Source organism: Cynara cardunculus, assembly GCF_001531365.2.
Source record: "Cynara cardunculus var. scolymus isolate 2C chromosome LG 17, CcrdV1, whole genome shotgun sequence".
NCBI lineage: Eukaryota > Viridiplantae > Streptophyta > Magnoliopsida > Asterales > Asteraceae > Cynara > Cynara cardunculus.
Genome location: NC_037544.1, coordinates 13851689 through 13869629, shown reverse-complemented (window position 1 = coordinate 13869629; position 17941 = coordinate 13851689). Strand labels below are relative to the sequence as shown.

At 34.9% G+C, this 17941-nt stretch overlaps 1 protein-coding gene and 1 long non-coding RNA gene across 2 annotated transcripts; one reads left to right on the top strand and one right to left on the bottom strand.

Moving 5' to 3' along the window:
- The first annotated feature begins 5767 nt into the window (after positions 1 to 5767).
- LOC112501310 (transmembrane protein 64-like) lies at positions 5768 to 14680 on the top strand. Its single transcript, XM_025105029.1, has 5 exons — positions 5768 to 5933; positions 7039 to 7322; positions 7906 to 8142; positions 8792 to 9009; positions 14323 to 14680. The coding sequence occupies exons 2-5, from the start codon at positions 7053 to 7055 to the stop codon at positions 14582 to 14584; spliced, it is 987 nt and encodes a 328-aa protein (XP_024960797.1). The 5' UTR covers positions 5768 to 5933; positions 7039 to 7052; the 3' UTR covers positions 14585 to 14680.
- LOC112501311 lies at positions 10714 to 13625 on the bottom strand. Its single transcript, XR_003067451.1, has 3 exons — positions 12513 to 13625; positions 11476 to 11792; positions 10714 to 11388 (listed from the first exon to the last, which is right to left on the bottom strand). It is a non-coding gene; the product is annotated as an uncharacterized LOC112501311 (long non-coding RNA).
- Positions 14681 to 17941: the final 3261 nt, after the last annotated feature.

Sequence of the window (17941 nt, the reverse complement as noted above, 5' to 3'; positions counted from 1 at the left end):
GACTGAGAGATGTTGAATGTGAAGATCATCTTTACAACAGTTTACTGAAGATTAATTCTGAATATTCTTTGAAGATCACATCTTGTACATTGTTTCTTATGATTACTGTTCTACATTGTCAAAAGAGAAGATCATCGCGATTCTACGTTCGAGGGGGAGAATGCTAGAAGGTCTATCTCAACAGTTGATTGTTTTAAGATTTCAAGTTGAAGAATTCTTTTGAAGATGACATAATGTGCTTAAAGCTTCAAAGTTCAAACAGGACTCAAAGCGTAGAATTTCTTTCAAGTCTGAATACAAAAGGGGAGAATGTTAGGACTGAAAAACAGTATTAAATTGTATTTGTCTTGAAAGTTAAATTTTGTCTATAATTGTAAAAGTCATCGTGTTTGACTTTTCTTATATAGGTTTGACTTTTCTTATATAGGTTTGACTTTGACCATGTTTAGAAGTTTGACCCTATAAATAGGGTATTTGTCTTTGTAATCTTGGAAGAGAGCTTATTGTAATATTCTGATTACGTAATATGAGGGTTTGACCATCCTTTAAATGTTGACTTTCTCTCTCAAAGTTCATTATGTGTTCTTGAATGTTCATGTTAGATCTGCCATGGATTATGAAGCTTTCATGAAGATTGATCATTAAGGGGGACTATCAAACTTCATCAATGGCACTGCAAACTTGGAGAAATCCTGAATGAATTTTTGGTAGTACCCAGCTAATCCTAGGAAACTACGAACTTCCAAAGGAGTTCTCGTTGCCTCCCATTTCTATACTGCTTCAATTTTAGCAGGATCAACCTTTACTCCTGCTTCAGATATAACGTGACCCAGAAACTGAACTTCTCTTAACCGGAATTCACATTCGGACAATTATAGCTTTTCTTTCCTTAGAAATTCCAGAATCAAATGAAGATGCTCAACATGCTCTTCTTCAGATTTTGAGTATATAAGAATATCATCGATAAACACAATGACGAATTTATCAAGATATTCACTACATACTCAGTTCATAAGATCCATGAAAGTTGCGGGAACATTGGTTAGGCCAAAAGGCATAACCAAAAATTCATGATGTCCATACCAAGTCCGAGAAGCAGTCTTGGCAACATCCTCCTCCCTGACCTTTAACTGGTGATATTGCAAATTGATCTTAGAAAAGTAACTGGCTCCCACCAGTTGATCAAAAAGATCATCGATTCTTGGTAGAGGATACTTATTCTTAATGGTCAGTTTGTTCAATTCTCGATAGTCAATGCACATCCGCATTGATCCATCTTTCTTCTTGACAAACAGAACCGGAGCACCCTAAGGTGAGGTACTTGGTCTGATGAAATCTTTGTCAAGAAAATCTTTCAACTAACTAACCAATTCTTTCAGCTCTGACGGTACAAACTGGTACGATGCTTTTGCCACTGGTGCTGCCCCCGGTATCAGATCTATCCTAAATTCAATAGATCTATTTGGCGGTAGACCAGTCAAATATTCTGGAAAAACTTCTAGATAGTCACAAACAACTAGAATCAACTCTTGCTTATCTTTCTCTTTCTTTGTATCTACCACATAGGCTAGATAACTCTGACATATCTTCTATATATACTTCCGGGCTTTCAAAACCGATAACAAGTTGATATGATGATCTTGTCAATCACCATAAATAACAATTGGTTCTTTCCCCGATAGCTCAATACGGATCATTTTCTTATTGCACAGAATACTAGCTTGATTCTCTGCTAACCAGTCCATTCCCACCACAACATCGAATTCTTTCATTGGCATTGGGAACAGTTGGATCGGCAGCCCACACCCCTCAATTTCAATTATACAATTTTTAAACACATAAGCAACAAGTTCTTGACTATTAGCAGTATCAACCACTAATCTATCGTCAAGTGGCACAGAAGTCATACATGCATATTCAACAAATGAAGTGACACAAATGAATAATTTGCACGCGAATCAAATAACACCTTAGCATGTATGAAGTTCAGAAGAAATGTACCTATTACCACATCAGGTGTGGCCTCGGCCTCATTATTTGTCATTTGGAAGGACCAAGTTGCGCCCCTCCTTGCCCTCCTCTAAGTACATTGGGTCTTCCACGAGCACCCAATACAGTACTTCCATTGGTCAACTGCGGAATTTTTAATAGTGGACAGTTGGATCGAATATGATTTGGTGAGTTACAATTAAAAACACCTTCTAGTAGCCGGACAACTTCTTAATAAATGACCCACCTCACCACAAATATAACATCTTCTCGGGTCCATTTACAATCGCCCTGATGAATCTGTCGACACCAGGGCAAACTCTTTCACTAACCTTCTGCACAAATCTGTTATCATATTTTACTGACTTTGACCCTTGATAATCAGATGAAGGTCCTTCCCTCTTCCTCTTATTAACAACCTTTCCCTCTTCTTGCCTGTTCTTATTTTGTTCAGTAACTTCCACCGCATCCACAATCAACAAAAAAGTGGTAGGGTTCATAGCGATCATGAATTCTCGGATCGAAGGCCTTAAACCCCAAATATACCCCTCCACCTTTCTGGATTCTGATGAAATGTAATGCTCAACAAACCGGGAGTATTCAATGAACTTTTCAATATATTCCCGAACAGTTCCATTACCTTGTTCTAACTTCAGAAAATCCTCCTCCATCTGCCTTACGGCTGTCTTGGGACAGAACTGATCTTCGAATCTGTTCACAAATTCTGCCCAAGATAATGTTTGTAAGACGTCTGTTCTGGCTAAAGACTCGACTTCCCACCAGAATAGAGCATTAGACTTCAATACAAAAATAGCAAACCGAACTTTATCTGTCTCCAGACACTTAATAGTGTTGAACACAGATTCAATCTCCTTAATCCAACACATGGCTTTAACTAGATCTCTTTCTCTAGAGAAAGTTGGTGGTTTGCATGTTAAAACCATTTTAATGTCTCCCTCCTTGTTGTGTACAACCGGAACAGAGGGATTTACTTCCACTCTCTCTATTTCAACCCTGGCAGGTATCCCCATAATAGATATCTAGGTTTCCCTTAGTTTTCCCATTTCTTCTACCAGCATATCTCTAGTTATATATTCTTGCTGAGGCATCTGCTCTTGGTTGACATTTCTAGAGTGAGATTCTCCATGATCAGGATGAGTCTCAGTCTGACTTCTTTCATGTGTCTGGCTTCTCCCTTGACCCCTACTCCTGATTCTTCCCCGACCTCTACTCCCAAAAATATTTGTTGGAGGATTGACAGGGGATTCCTCTCTTTCCTCAAACTTAGGACGGGCGAACCTCTCAGATCTTCGTGTTCGGCTAGACATCTACAGATTTTAATGTAAATAATCATGTATTCACATTCCCAAATATAATGAAGTATCTAAGTCCAAAGTGAGATTCTCCATGATCAGGATGATCTCATGCATAAATTTACACTTGTAATCAATTCTAAGTTCTTAAAAATATAAATTAACATTCAATCTAGGAAATGAAAATTTATCACACACACAAAGCAAGTAGAGAAAAACCGAAAGATTTTTCGATGCTACATAACAAACCTCAAAAAGTTGAACAATAACATAAGTCGGAGAAGAATGTAAACATCTTGTATGTCAAAAACTATGAACATTAATAAACACAATTGATGTCAAGAATCCTGGAGTGAATGAGAAAATAAATCTCTTGCAGAGGCTTGTAAAAACTAAGGACAAATGTTTCTTCTAAAAGTCAAATAAACGCATAGTCAGCCTTCAACTTCTGAAACTAAGATCTGTTTAATCATTTGAGCGTTGATGCATAAGCCTATGTTGGAGGTAGGGCACTGTCTACTGTATATTCAAGTTTTTGGTCAGCAAACGATAAGTTGTTTTACTGTCCTTTTGTAGCCTTGATCATGATTCATCACATATACCAATACTTCAGCTTAATTCAAAGTTTATTTCTCATCTCTATCTCTTCAAGGGTCTTAGTAGAAAAAGTCCTATTACCAACCCTTTTTGAAGTCAATGGTATTATTAAGTATGGAGGGCACAAGTTTACATAATGATCGTATTGAATTTTAAGCTATTCGTTCACACATACCCTATAAATAACGCATTACATATGATTTATTCACAATCACATTGCTATTAGTCTCATCAATCTCCAAAAATACAACATTGTTGTTGGCTTTGGCAGGAAAAACTTGGGTCACTATAAAATATCATTTCCCATAACTGAATTACAGGTTTTCAAGCAAAGTAAAAATTCAGCATCCCTCCAAGCATGATCATGCAATCTACATATTCAAGTATTTCATAGCCAAGGCTCGTACTCCTATAAAATCCAGAGACGTACTGTGTATTTTGACTTCCAATTTGTTGTAATCTTATCTACATGCTGATAAATGCACATCAACTTCTACTTAGTCGTGTATATCATTAATTGCATCTTCAAACCTAACTTTTAATAGAAGACCTAGATAGCAATTAGAAAACATTTGATCCAACAAAAGCTTATGAAATGTTTGAAATCAAAAGAAAAAAAAGTGTGTATTCAAGCAATAGTTTCTTACCATTAATCAAAAGTGAAATCTTGAGCATCCAAGAGAGAACCCTCCAAAACATGAGGAAGCAAAACAAAGATGCAACAGTGAAACACACTATGACCTAATCGAGAGGAAGGACTTGAGACATGGATAAAGCGAGAAACAAAGAGCGCAAAAGGAAGATGTATATGAAGGGATGTGGCTATACTTTTGTGAATCGAGTAGGAAGAATGTTCTCGTCCAGTGAATCGAGTAGGAAGCAGACGTAATGAATGTGGCTTCTGAAGCGTGCATGCAAAAGAGGTAGCAGTTAGGGAGAAGAGAGGCCATGGTGAGAAAGGTTGTATAATATGAAAAAAGAAAAGAAAAATTTCCCAAAATAATGAGGAAGCAAGTATTTGAAATACTTAACCGTGAAGATGCCACGTAAAGAGCTCCATGGTTTTGCTTTAATATATAAATAGATTGATGATTGATTTATTGATGATTGATAATTATTGATTGATTATTGATAATTGATTGATTTGGTGATGTGAATGACAAGTTTATCATTTGATTTTTTCATGAACCTTCCGTAAACGGGATCTATATCATCAACTTTAAAAAATTTAACAAAATATAAGTCAAAATTGATACAAAATACGAAATTATTTTGATGTTTAGGCCATTCACAAACTAGGGATGTGCGCGGTGCAGTTTGGGGTCAAACCCAAACCACACCGCATATGCGGTTTGAGCATTTTCTCAAACTGCAAACCACACTGAATAAATTTCAAACCGCATGCGGTTTATACTCATCGTACTTTATGTCTACGATCCAATAATTATAAGTTTAAAAATACATTATAAAATCAACAATAAGATGACCATAATCCAAAAAATTAAAGAGTTTCAATACATCCGGTTCCCAAATAAATATTGCATAATTAAAAATAGTCTAAAAAATAAAATAAGAACTTCATACTAAATTAGACGTATAAGTTGTAACATTTCTCAAATAATTTATTAATATTGTCAATTGTCATGTTGAATCAAACTCAATTTCTCAAACACAAATTTCACAAGTATTACATAAATAATAAATTATTCTACATAAAATTAAAAAAATATACAAATATATTTGAATAACGGTTTAATAACTCATTACAACACTTAACTACAATTCGGTAAAAATGTGTAAATGGTATCCGTGTTTTTGAGATTTTTATACATCCACAGGTTTCATTCCTAACCAACAACGAATTCTTGTGAGATGTAAACAGCAGATTAATCGATGGAGCACTTCAAATTTTTGAATAACACCCACCCATTCAATCATCATCGATTCCTTCAAACCCCAAATATTAGAGGGAGAAACTTCAAGTTGCCGGCCGGTCTTTTGCTCAGGCGACGTTTCCACGTCTCCTCATTTGCTGTATGTATTCTGAAAACCCTAATCATCTCATTCTATTTGTTCCTTATTATGGTTTTTGCCAATTCCATTCAACTTTTTGTATTTTTCCTAAATTTAATTTTCTTCTACTAGGCTATAAGACGCTAATTGGGTTTCAATTTATCCATTACAAGCTTCCATTAGGGCATAACTTATAGAAAATTCCAGCCCTAAATGGATCATTTGTTGTATTGTATGCTCTTCATCAACTTTGTGATCAAATTTCGATGAAATGGTTGAATTTTTGGTTATGCCAAATTCATGTTATCCTGTTGGCTGAAAATTGGTTTGAAATTTAATCTTGTGCTTAATAAACTTGGAAGGATACCAAATCGTTATCTGCTGTATGCCTTTCATAGCATGCAATATTGCCCCACATATCATGCCTTTATAATGGAGTCAAAACTATATTATCATGATTCATGAGGCCTAAATGCTAATATCAAGACTTTAATGCCGAACTAGGGTCATTGGCCCGGATGTAGATCCCAACATCTATCCGGAGGTTAAGGTTCAAGCCTCATCAAAAGTTAGGAGTGTATGTCAGTTTTGCTTAATATGATTATTATGTAATTTTGAAAAAAAATTAATGTGAATATTACCGCTACAACAAAATTGGGTTTTAGGATATAAAAAAATGTAAGCGTCTTAATAGATTGTTTTATAAAACTTATGTTTATAGGATAAGGTAATTTTTAGTCTTATGTAAAAGTGTGACAATATATTTATATGGTGTCTTTGGGTGTCTCAACAAGTTTCTTAGAGCACTTTTGTTCTATTAGATTTTTTTACAGCACACTTGTTTTTATAGTAGACTTTTTCAATAATGTTATATAAAAAAATTAACAGTCAAAATTGTCCTGAGAACTTGTTAAGACGACTAGAAGTGTTCTATAAACTTATTTTAACAGTTTTACATAGGATGCACAAGTTTTTGGTACTATAAGTCTATAAACTTAATTCCTATAAAACAGTCTATTTGGACACAAACAATTTTGACGTTAAAAAAACCCAATTTTATTGTAGTGTAAGGAATGAAAATGGAAGTACATGTTGTAGTTTGAATATGGTTTGTGATAAATTTCAGGTTTATTAGCAAAGATGCCAGCCTCAGCAGTGTTTGCAAATCACAATGCAAATACCGAGACTGAGCATTTTGCTAGAGACGACAGCGAATATGAGAGACTGGTTGTATCTGATGAAGAGAAATTAGTTGACGACGATGATGATGATGAGGATGATGATGATACCTTAGAAAGGAGTGATTATAACTCCTGGAAATGGTGGATCAAGGCTGTAACATTGTCCTTTATTACTATTCTAGCATCCCTCATTTTCATGAAATGGGGAATGCCATTTATTTTTGAGAAGGTATATATATATCATATTCACAAGCCACAACAAAATTAAATATTCTTCGTTTAATCTTCTCACAGGCCATTGTATCTGTTATGTTATAGCACACACACACCAAGAAATACCCTAATAACCATTCATGTGTACGATAATGCACATGTGTATACAAATAATGTGTCCGGTATGCACATGTGCATAACATGCACACGTGCATATAAACCAAGAAACATCTTCAATTACTTGTATTCACCTGTGCATACAATACAAATGTACAGATGAATGATTATTAGGGTGTTCCTTAGTTTGTTAATTTTTGCGGGTTTTCCCCTAAACCTCATTCTATATCTACATACATAGGGGCACTCCAAGTGAGAACCGTAAATGTTTTGACAAGCTGAGAACCAACTATTCATGAATTATTGATGATGAATATCATGCATGATGAAAATGCTTAACATTCATGAATATTTTTGGGTTATTCATCATGAATAATTCGTGAAATAGTTGGTTCCCGGGTTCTCAAAATATTAATGTTTCGCTTTTGAGAGAACAATAGTAGACGGCGGTTATTGACAACATTTTTCTGATGTTACTGCAGGTTTTACTTCCAATGATGCAATGGGAGGCGACTGCATTTGGTCGTCCAGTCCTTGCTCTCATACTGGTCACCTCTCTGGCAATTTTCCCGGTGTTCTTCATCCCATCTGGTCCTTCCATGTGGCTTGCCGGGATGATATTTGGTTATGGAGTTGGATTTGTAATAATCATGGTTGGAACCACTATCGGAATGGTTTTGCCATATATGATTGGTCTACTTTTTCGTGATCGCATCCATGTGAGTCACCAACACACAATTTTAGAAATGTATAATTATTACCCTTTTAAATTAATTGAATGACAATTTACCTTACTTATACGGGAAGTAATAATAAACTTCTCCATTTCGTAGTCCGGTTTATAGGATGCTAACAATGTTTAAATGTTCTAATAGATTGTTTTATAGGATTTAATGTTTATAGGACCAAACAATAAAGCGTCATATCTTAAAGTGTTACGATGAGTTTATAGGAGGCATTCTTAGACATTGTTAAAATAAAGTGTCGTATTAGCTATTTCATAGGACACTTTTGAGAAATGTCCTATATAAACACATCTTTCTATAGGCCACTTTTTACTGTCTTGTCAGATTGTTAATACGACATTTTATTTTAAAGATGTCCTCCAAAACTTGTTAAACGTCCTATAAACTTATTGTAACGATTTTAGGTAGAACGCCTTATTATTTGATTCCTTAAACTTTCTAATATAGAAGTCTTTTAGGACACTTACACATTTTTAGGGTCAACTCAATTTTGCTGTTGTGAGTAGAATCAAAAAGTGGTCACTTACTTCTGAAAGCGGACATTTATATCGGGACAAACTAAATAGAAATCTTTTCAGATTCTCTTCTCCTTTTCAATGTTTATCTTGTTTTCAATTTGCAGCAATGGCTGAAGAATTGGCCACAGACAGCGGCAATGATTAGTTTAGCTGGGGAAGGGGACTGGTTCCAGCAGTTCAGAGTGGTTGCACTTTTTAGGATTTCACCATTTCCATACACCATCTTCAACTATGCAATAGTGGTTACGAGTATGATGTTCGGCCCCTATTTATGGGGATCCATTGCCGGGATGATTCCTGAAGCCTTCATTTATATTTACAGGTACATCGATGAATCTTCAGCTTTCTGCTTCTTTCATCTTAACATAAATACACAAAATCATACAAACGTACATACATCGAGTTTATACGATGCCAACATTTTTTTAATATCCTATTCTTCTCTATAGGACTTAAGTTTTAGCACCAAACAATAGTGCCTCCTATATAAAATTGTTATATTAAGTTCATAAGGACGTTTTTGGATGTCTTAACAAGTTTTTAGGATAGTTTTCGAAAAGTGTCCTATAAGTTTTTTTTATAGAACACTTTTGTGAAATGTCCTATGAGCAAGTCTTTTTACATGACACTTTTGGTGTTCTTATAAGACATTTTTTCAAACAATGTCATATAAAAATTAATGACACTTCATTTCAAAAGTGTTTTAAAAAACTTGTAACACTTTTACATAGGAGGCACAATTGTTTGATCCTATAAACTTAATTCTTACAAAGCATTATATTAGAACATTTAGGCTGCTTTTGGTACATGGAACTAGACACGAAAAGTCATTGTTTCATGCTTGGCGTGACATGTGATCGAACAAAAACTCACTGTTCCACGTTTGACACGACATGAGATAAGGATTACGTGAAAATTACCAATCTAGCCTCACTTATAACCCTAATATGGTATTTAGTTTAATGGTTACTACCACCGCCGCCACCACTACCACCACCACCATCCGCTGCAACCTCCGGCCACCTCCCAATCACCATCTCCACCACCGCTACAACTATCACCGACCACCACCACATCCAACACCTCCTCCACATCCACATCCACATCCACCACCTTCATATCCATATCCACCACTGTTGCCCGCCACCACTGTCTACCATCTCCACATCCTCCACCTCCACTATAACCACCATTGACCACCGCCCATTGCCCTCATCACCACCACCAGCGGCCACCTCCACCACCATCGACACCTACGATTGTCCATCACCACCTCTACCTCCATCACATCAGCCACCATCACCTCTATGTCCACCATATCGGCCACCACCACCTCTACCTCCCTTATAACCACCGCCTCTACCACCAGATCCACATCCGTCACCGTTATCCGCCATCCGCCACCACCTCCATCGTGCACCATCTCCATGTCCTCCACAACCACCTGCACCACCGCCTCTACATCAACCACTATCACAATTACCACCTCCTCTACCACAATCAACCTCCCCTCTTTCACCACGACTGGTAACCACCATGTAAAATCATTAAACAACATTTAGTAGTGTTTGGTATGCAAGACTGGATGAGAGTGGACTGTACTGGACTAATTGTCTGTCTTGCATTTGGTAAGCTGCACATGACTAGACAAAATTGTTAAAACGACTAGATTGCCCCTAAATGTTGTCTAATGTTATTTTTTACATCATATAATAATTGTAAATGACACAAATCAACCAAAATATATTAAATAATTTTATCTATAATATTTTATAAAATTATTTTTATAGTATTTTTTTAAATATGTATACATGATTTAAAAACATTCTAACACAACAATTGTAAATACTTACCCAACACAACAATTCTAAATACATACATAATATAATAAATTGTAACACAACAATTGTAAAAACGTATATAATTTAAAAACATTCCAACACAACAATTGTAAATACGTACATAATTTATAAAGTTTCCAACACAACAATTGTAAAAACGTACATAATTTAAAAACTTTTCAACACAACAATCGTAAATAACATGTGTCATAGCATCATCAAAAGTTTAAACATTCAAAGACAACAATTGTCTTTACAAACATATGTGAAGTGTACCAAAAAAATTTGAACATTCCAAGACAACAATTGTTCTCACCATGTTCTAAGACTATTACTTGTCCTAATCATAAATTGACTTCACAAATTCTAGTTTCACATCATCGTCCAAACTCTTCAAAAACCAATATTGGGATGGTTTATCCTCGAAGTACTTACCCATTCAAATGATTTCCATAGCACCAAGTTCAAGTCTCTTCAACTCATTGCTCAAGCTATCCATTTTGGTTGTAGAACCTGAGATCACTGAAACCAACTTTTTCATTTGATTGGTTGCTTCGTGGATTTCATTCTACGTTTCTTCCACTAGCTTGGATAGATCGGTTATCCTTTTTCTCTTTTTGCTTGTTCCTTCTCCTTCATTTGGAATGGAGGAACGGGAAGTTGTATTGGATGGACTTGGGATGGGGGGGAACATTGACTTCAGTCGCAAAATCATCATCATTTTCCATGTCCATATTTTCTAATGCGTCTGTAGCAGATTCGGTCATGTTTCCCTTTGCACAATCTTTCCAGAACACCAACTTAAACTGCTCGTATATTGGGAATGGCTTATTAGCCGTGTAGATCTTGTTGGGATGTTTCTACGACAACAAACAAACAAACGATTAATAAAAAAAGTAACAAAAAAAAACATTATACATAACCCATCATGATATCTAACTACTAACTTTTAAATACTCCTCCGAAATCTAGGGAGCTTCAACAGTCACACATTGATTTGTGTCATTCCACCCAAATCCGCTCGTATTTAGCATGTCATAAGCATCGGAATATTTATCTTTTAGACGCTTCATTTTGTTTTGTATGTGCTTCGACGTTATGCTAATACTGGGAATTGTTTCCTGCATCTTTGAGATAACAGTCTCATACGTATTGACCTAAAACTTCCATTGTCACCTCTACCACCATTGATTATAATGTCTTGAAGAATTGTGATCAACATTTTTTCCTCATCCGTTGTCCACCCACAACAGTTTGCCATTTTCTTACAAATATACAAAACAATAACGAATATCAAGACAAACATATATGATGCCATAAGAAACAATAACAAATACCAAGACAAATATTATTCCATTACGAACACCAATCCATAACAAATACCAAAGAAAACAGTTATCTCAATTATGGTTTAACATCTAAGATTCAAACATCTCTTGGCCTAAATCATCTCTCCACTAAGACCACTCATCACTTGCCTCAACAACATCAATGAACTCGAACAATAAAAAGTGCTCTTCCCCAATAGGCATATTTTCAATAGTGATTGTTGAATTTTCATGAGGATTAATGGTCATGTATGTCCTAATAAAATTATGTCATAAAGCACATGCTAAACTCATTTGCTCTTGATATCTTATCGGATAGCAAGGACTTCGTAATATAGCCCAACGTTTCTTTGTGATGCCAAAACACCTCGCAATTATATTTATAGCATGTGAATACTTCATATTAATGTATTCCTCCTTATTAGTAGGTGCACGACTAACATCTTTCCATTCTCGTAAATGATACCTAGTGCCCCTATATGGTGCCAAAAAACTTTCACCATTGATATATCTTGTGCATCTGCCAAATAGTAATTAGTGGCTGACTTTCAATCCATTTTTTCTGGTAACTGCATCTTGTAGAACTGTAGAGTCGGTAGCGGAGCCTTCCGAACCAGCTAAAACGTAGACAAATTTCAGATTACGAGTGCACACACCTAATTCATTGGTTGCAATATGTCCCTTTCTTGTTCGATACCTTGGTTTATTGGTATAATTACTTCAACATAAGTTCCATTCATTGCTCGTAGACAACCCTATGCACAAAAAGTAAATAGGTTTTAGCTAAAAGATGGATGTTATATTATGTATTGTATAAATAGTGTTGCAATAATTACCTTAAGCCATTTGCATCGTGAATCCGTACAATCATCTTGACATTATATTTTGTATTGTACAAATAGTGTTGCAATAATTACCTTAAGCCATTTGCATCGTGAATCCGTACAATCATCTTCTATAGGAGTTGGTTTGACAAGCAACACATCTTCCATATGCAATATAGCACGCAACACTCGATGAACATGTCGACTTATTGTTTACCCCGGCAACGTAATAGTTCTATTCTTGGTGTGGTGTGCTAATATGTTTATAAATATAGCAACTTATTCCTCGATTGTCATTTACCATCATATAATAATCCACCATAGGTTTTAAGCAAATCATTCAAAATTGCAAAAGCATTTCTATCCATTCACAATTCATTTATACAATTTACATCACTTTCGCATGTAGTAGGTTATATTTTGGTCGATCTAATTTGAAGTCTAGTGAATGTTCTTTGGTCCAAAGTTTCTCTTTCATTATTTATATTCTCCAATTATATTAACCAAATCGTAAGGAAAATCAAATACACAAGCATTTGAATGTAAATATTCCAGCAGTTAATGGGTATAACCAAGTGATTCCAATCCATCACTACAAAATTGACAAAACAAGCAATAGTCAAAATTCACAGTAACATCCTATACTCAAATTCAAAGGATTATAAAATTAGAAAACAAACAGTAGGCATGAAACTCAGACGACATGAAAACAAACAGTAAGCATGGAACTCGCATGGAACTTAGAAAGGATGATGAAAGCATAAATCAAAATAAGAAAGCAGATGTAAAGAAAGCATTGAATGATGAAATCAGAAAGCATTTTCTAAAGAAAGCACTTTAGCAGTAGCCATGGAATCAGAAAACAAAAGGTTTGGGAGTAAGCATTACACACCCTCCAAGATCATTTTTCACATTCACAGTAGGATGATGAAATCAGAACGCTTTTGTAAAGAAAGCATTTTGTAAAGAATGATAAAATCAGAAAGCATTCACAGTACCCACCATTGAAATAAAAGAACAGAGCTAAGGAAATCAGAAAACAGAATCAAATCGCTAGCCATGGTAAAGAGAGCAGATGAAAAGAAATGAAGGAAATCGAAGACCATGATGGTCGAAGACCATGGAAATCGAGAACCATGGAACTGAGAAATCGTACCTGGAGAAATCGATTTCAAAGTTGTGCGTGGAGGCGATGAAGAATATGAAGAAGTCGTGAACTTAGATGGAGGCAATGATTTTGGTGTTTGGATTAGGTTTAGGTGTCAGAGACAGGTGGTATAGTAATCTTTGAAAAAAAAACTGTCTTGTCCCATGAAATGAAGTTTTTGTCCCATGTTGTCCTATTTGATTTTCGTCCTATGGCATACCAAACATGGGACTATTTGTTTTTGTCCCATCCCGTCTCATCTAGTCTGCATACCAAACGCACCCTTAGGGCATCAGTCCTAGTCGAGCCAAACACCAGACAACTTGTCCAGTTGTCCAGTCTGCCTACCAAACGATACCTTAGACGTTTTTGGCGTCATATAAACCTGATTTGTTGTAGTAACAGGTTCCTCTATTTTTTAATTAAGCATGTATGGATTAAATTGTTTGTATGAATTGAAGTTGTCTGTTGCCTTATTGTTTACTAATGATGCAGTGGGAGGTTGATAAGGACATTTGCACATATGCAATATGGAAATCATCAAATGAGTATACCCGAAATTGTATACAATGTTATATCCTTCATCATTGCAGCTGTTATGACGGTAGGTTTTACAGTTTATGGTAAGAAAGCTCTAAGGAAACTTGAAAGTGAAGAGAAGAGTGGAGACTACGAGTATGGAAATATAGAACTCGATAAACTTCCACTTGAGAGAACAAAGCATCGTGACCATGATCACCGCTTGCATTTGACGTAGATTGCTTTTATAGTTGGGTAACAAAATTACGATGAGAGATTGTTTTGTTGTCCTGTTGTACATAGAAACCGCAACTTTCGTCTTATGTCAAGGTTTTCGAAATTGTTTGTTCTATGAAAATGGTAATTTTTCAGGTTTTGGACTTCAATATTTTCACTTGCTTACTTTTGTTTGTCTGATCTCCATTGACCAAGTTCCTGGATAGGTGTTAAACTAATTTCTTTTCATTTTAGAAATATATAATATTATGTATGGTGAATACAATACTAATCATGTTTAGTGAGATTTGAACCCTTTGAGATCTATGGGAGATTTAAGGGTAATCCTGATACTACTGAGTAATGGCCCCTTGGTAATTTAGATTGCTTGTTGCAAGTGAAATTTGTTTTTTTGGTTCTTTATCTTAATTTTCATGGAAGTGAAGACCCTACAACATAAGTGGTTTGTTGGCAAGTACATAACCGTTTCTAATAGAGTATTTGGTGGGCCTTAAAAGTTTATAGATGTGTCCTGTACAAAAATAAATGTTATAATAAGTTATTAGAGCAAAATTGGATGATCTATTAAGTTTTATCTTTGTGAAATAATAGGTTGTCATGTTAAAGTTGAGCAACTTAATATGACTCAAGAAGTAGATCATCTTATTTAGACAATACTTAATAATGTTGATTTATTTTTATGTAGAAGAAAATACTCAAAAGTATGGCAAATGTTTTGGGTCCTAACTTTTTAATTGTGTCCATTCGTGATTTAAAGATGTAAAATGTATTGAAATAGAACCAACTTTTGTTTTATTCCTATTTTGGAGAAACATGATCCAAAGTTTCTTAAATAAGACCGACCGAGTTGTTTCAAAACAAGACTGAAAGTAAAATTTGGTTTACATGAAAAGTTTTGAATCATGATCCCTCAAAACATGGTTTCTAAAATAGGAATAAGAACAATGTTGGTTTCTTAATGCTATAAATTGTGCTAATGAAAAGTAGTTAACACTGTTATAGAGGTTTAATTTGTAAACCAAAAGAAGTTGATTACTTTATAAAGCATGGTGGACAACACTACTTTATGATACTACCGCAGTGGAAAACAATCACGTACCACCGTAATGTGCCCCTATACATTTTTAGAACTCAAATTATGACAAAATTTTGTTGTAGCTTAGTTGGTTTACATCGTTAGATTGAAAATTCATGTTTGAGGTTCAAATCCAATCCATATTGTTTAGCAAGTTCCTTGTTTTTAAGTTTTTTCTATAGCTTTTGCTTCTTTGAAAAGATTTGAAAGAGCTAGAGGGTGGTGAGAAAGATCTAACACTATAGATCTCCTTGCAAACAACCTAAAAAATGTACAATGTTTTTTGGATAAAATTTATATAGCTTACATTCTTATGATGTCACAAATATTAAAATTTTATTTTAAAAAAGCCAAGTTCAGAGGTGATGAATATACATCAATATGTTGACGGACATATCGTCATTGACTGAAAAGGAGAATTGCATCTTCGAAGCGAATATCATCAAAGCATACTAGAAGTCGGATGGGATGGTGCATGGACGAGCCGTCACTTAGCACGATGACTGATCATTTGTATTGTTAGTATTATAACTTGTTGTTGTAACGGAAAAAAGGGGTTAGTGAAACATCTCAAAAAGCAGATTAATAGGCCATCATAAAGAACTAAAGACAAGGGATCAATGGCCATTCAAAATATGCAATATATTGCATTTGTTTTGTCTTTTGTTATGTAATACAAAATTCATGAAGTTTTTAATAGATCAAAGCATATCGAATGCAACAATATTAATCCATATTTATACCGTCGTTTTCATTATTGTTGTCAAACAATATTAGTCCATATTTATACTGTTACTATGATAAGCTTGGATTGTTAGTGGAGTGAATTATAAATTTGTTGATTCGTACGATTTTTCATTTAGTGCCCTCACGTGCATTATAAACGAGGGTGTTCCTGACATTTCAATCTTCCTTCTCTCTTTCCCTATAAAAAAAAAATTAGAATGTGCCTCCTTTCTCCACGATAATGGCTGTGTTTCCACTCTCAACTCTCTAGACTTGAGCTATATATGCACGTAAAGCGGTGATATGTAACTGTTGCACAAATTCAATCATTCAAACATCTTATGACCCAAGCGATTGCTTCTTTTGCTATTAATTACCTATAACTGCAAATCTTGCATTTTCTTAACCTATTTCTCCTTCTCCATGTTTAATGGGGACAAAATTGTACCAGCATGAAGACTCATACAAATAGATCTCATGGAAAGTATACATCTTGATCTATTATCGTCATTTTAATAAGTAATACTGGTAAGATACCAAATATCGATCCACAGTGTTAGGTCAAATATTATTGTATTCGAGATCACCGAATTTAAAGTTTGAAGAGGTCAAAGCTTAAAGTCAATATAGTCAACACTATTTTAATTGTAGTTTGACTTTGTGTTAGTCATTCTTATAAATAACTTTGTAATAAGTTTAGTTAGTTGTGAGTAGAGATGCTCCTGGTTTGGGTTGATCGGGTTGAAGACATTTGAACAACCCAACCCAATGTTTACGGTTTGGAAAAATCTTAACCCAACCCAACCCAACCCAAACCAAAGTGCAACCCAACCCAACCCAACCCGTACGGGTTGGTCGGGTTGATACTTTGGTATATTAAAATATTCTTCTAACCTTGAATATGTTATTTCTCTATTCATAATTTCTTTTTCATCATCAACCATTTGATACAACATATCTATATTTCTTACGTATATCATATTCAGTTATTTTTCTCAATTTACATATCTATGTTCACAGTTATTGAACATATATATGAATTGATTGAAAATATGTGTATATGAAAAGCATACATGATAGTGTAATTGTCTAATGTATATATTAAGAGAAATTCAACAATCATATTATATTCAAGAAAGAAAAGGATATCGAGTTCATCAGGTTGGGTTGGGTTTAAATAATAGTAACTCAATATCAACCCAATACCTACGGTTTGACAATTTTACAACTCGATTAGATATCGGGTTGCTTCGGATTGGGTTAATCGGGTTGATCGGGTTTTTGAGCACCCCTAATTGTGAGTTTAGAAGACCGGTAGTTACAAGAGTTAGTTGCTAGTTAATAGTTTGCACGCTTTTACATTTTAAGAACATTATTGTAATTGCTCTTATCAATATACAAGCCAAATTCCATAAATATTGAATTGCTATCTCTAGACTGTCGTTCTAATCTGTCAAACTGGATTTAACAATTGGTATCAAAGTAGAAGATCAAGAATTTGAAGCCATTTAAAAAATGTAATCAGAAGATGTCGACTTTCAAATAGTTGTTCTACAG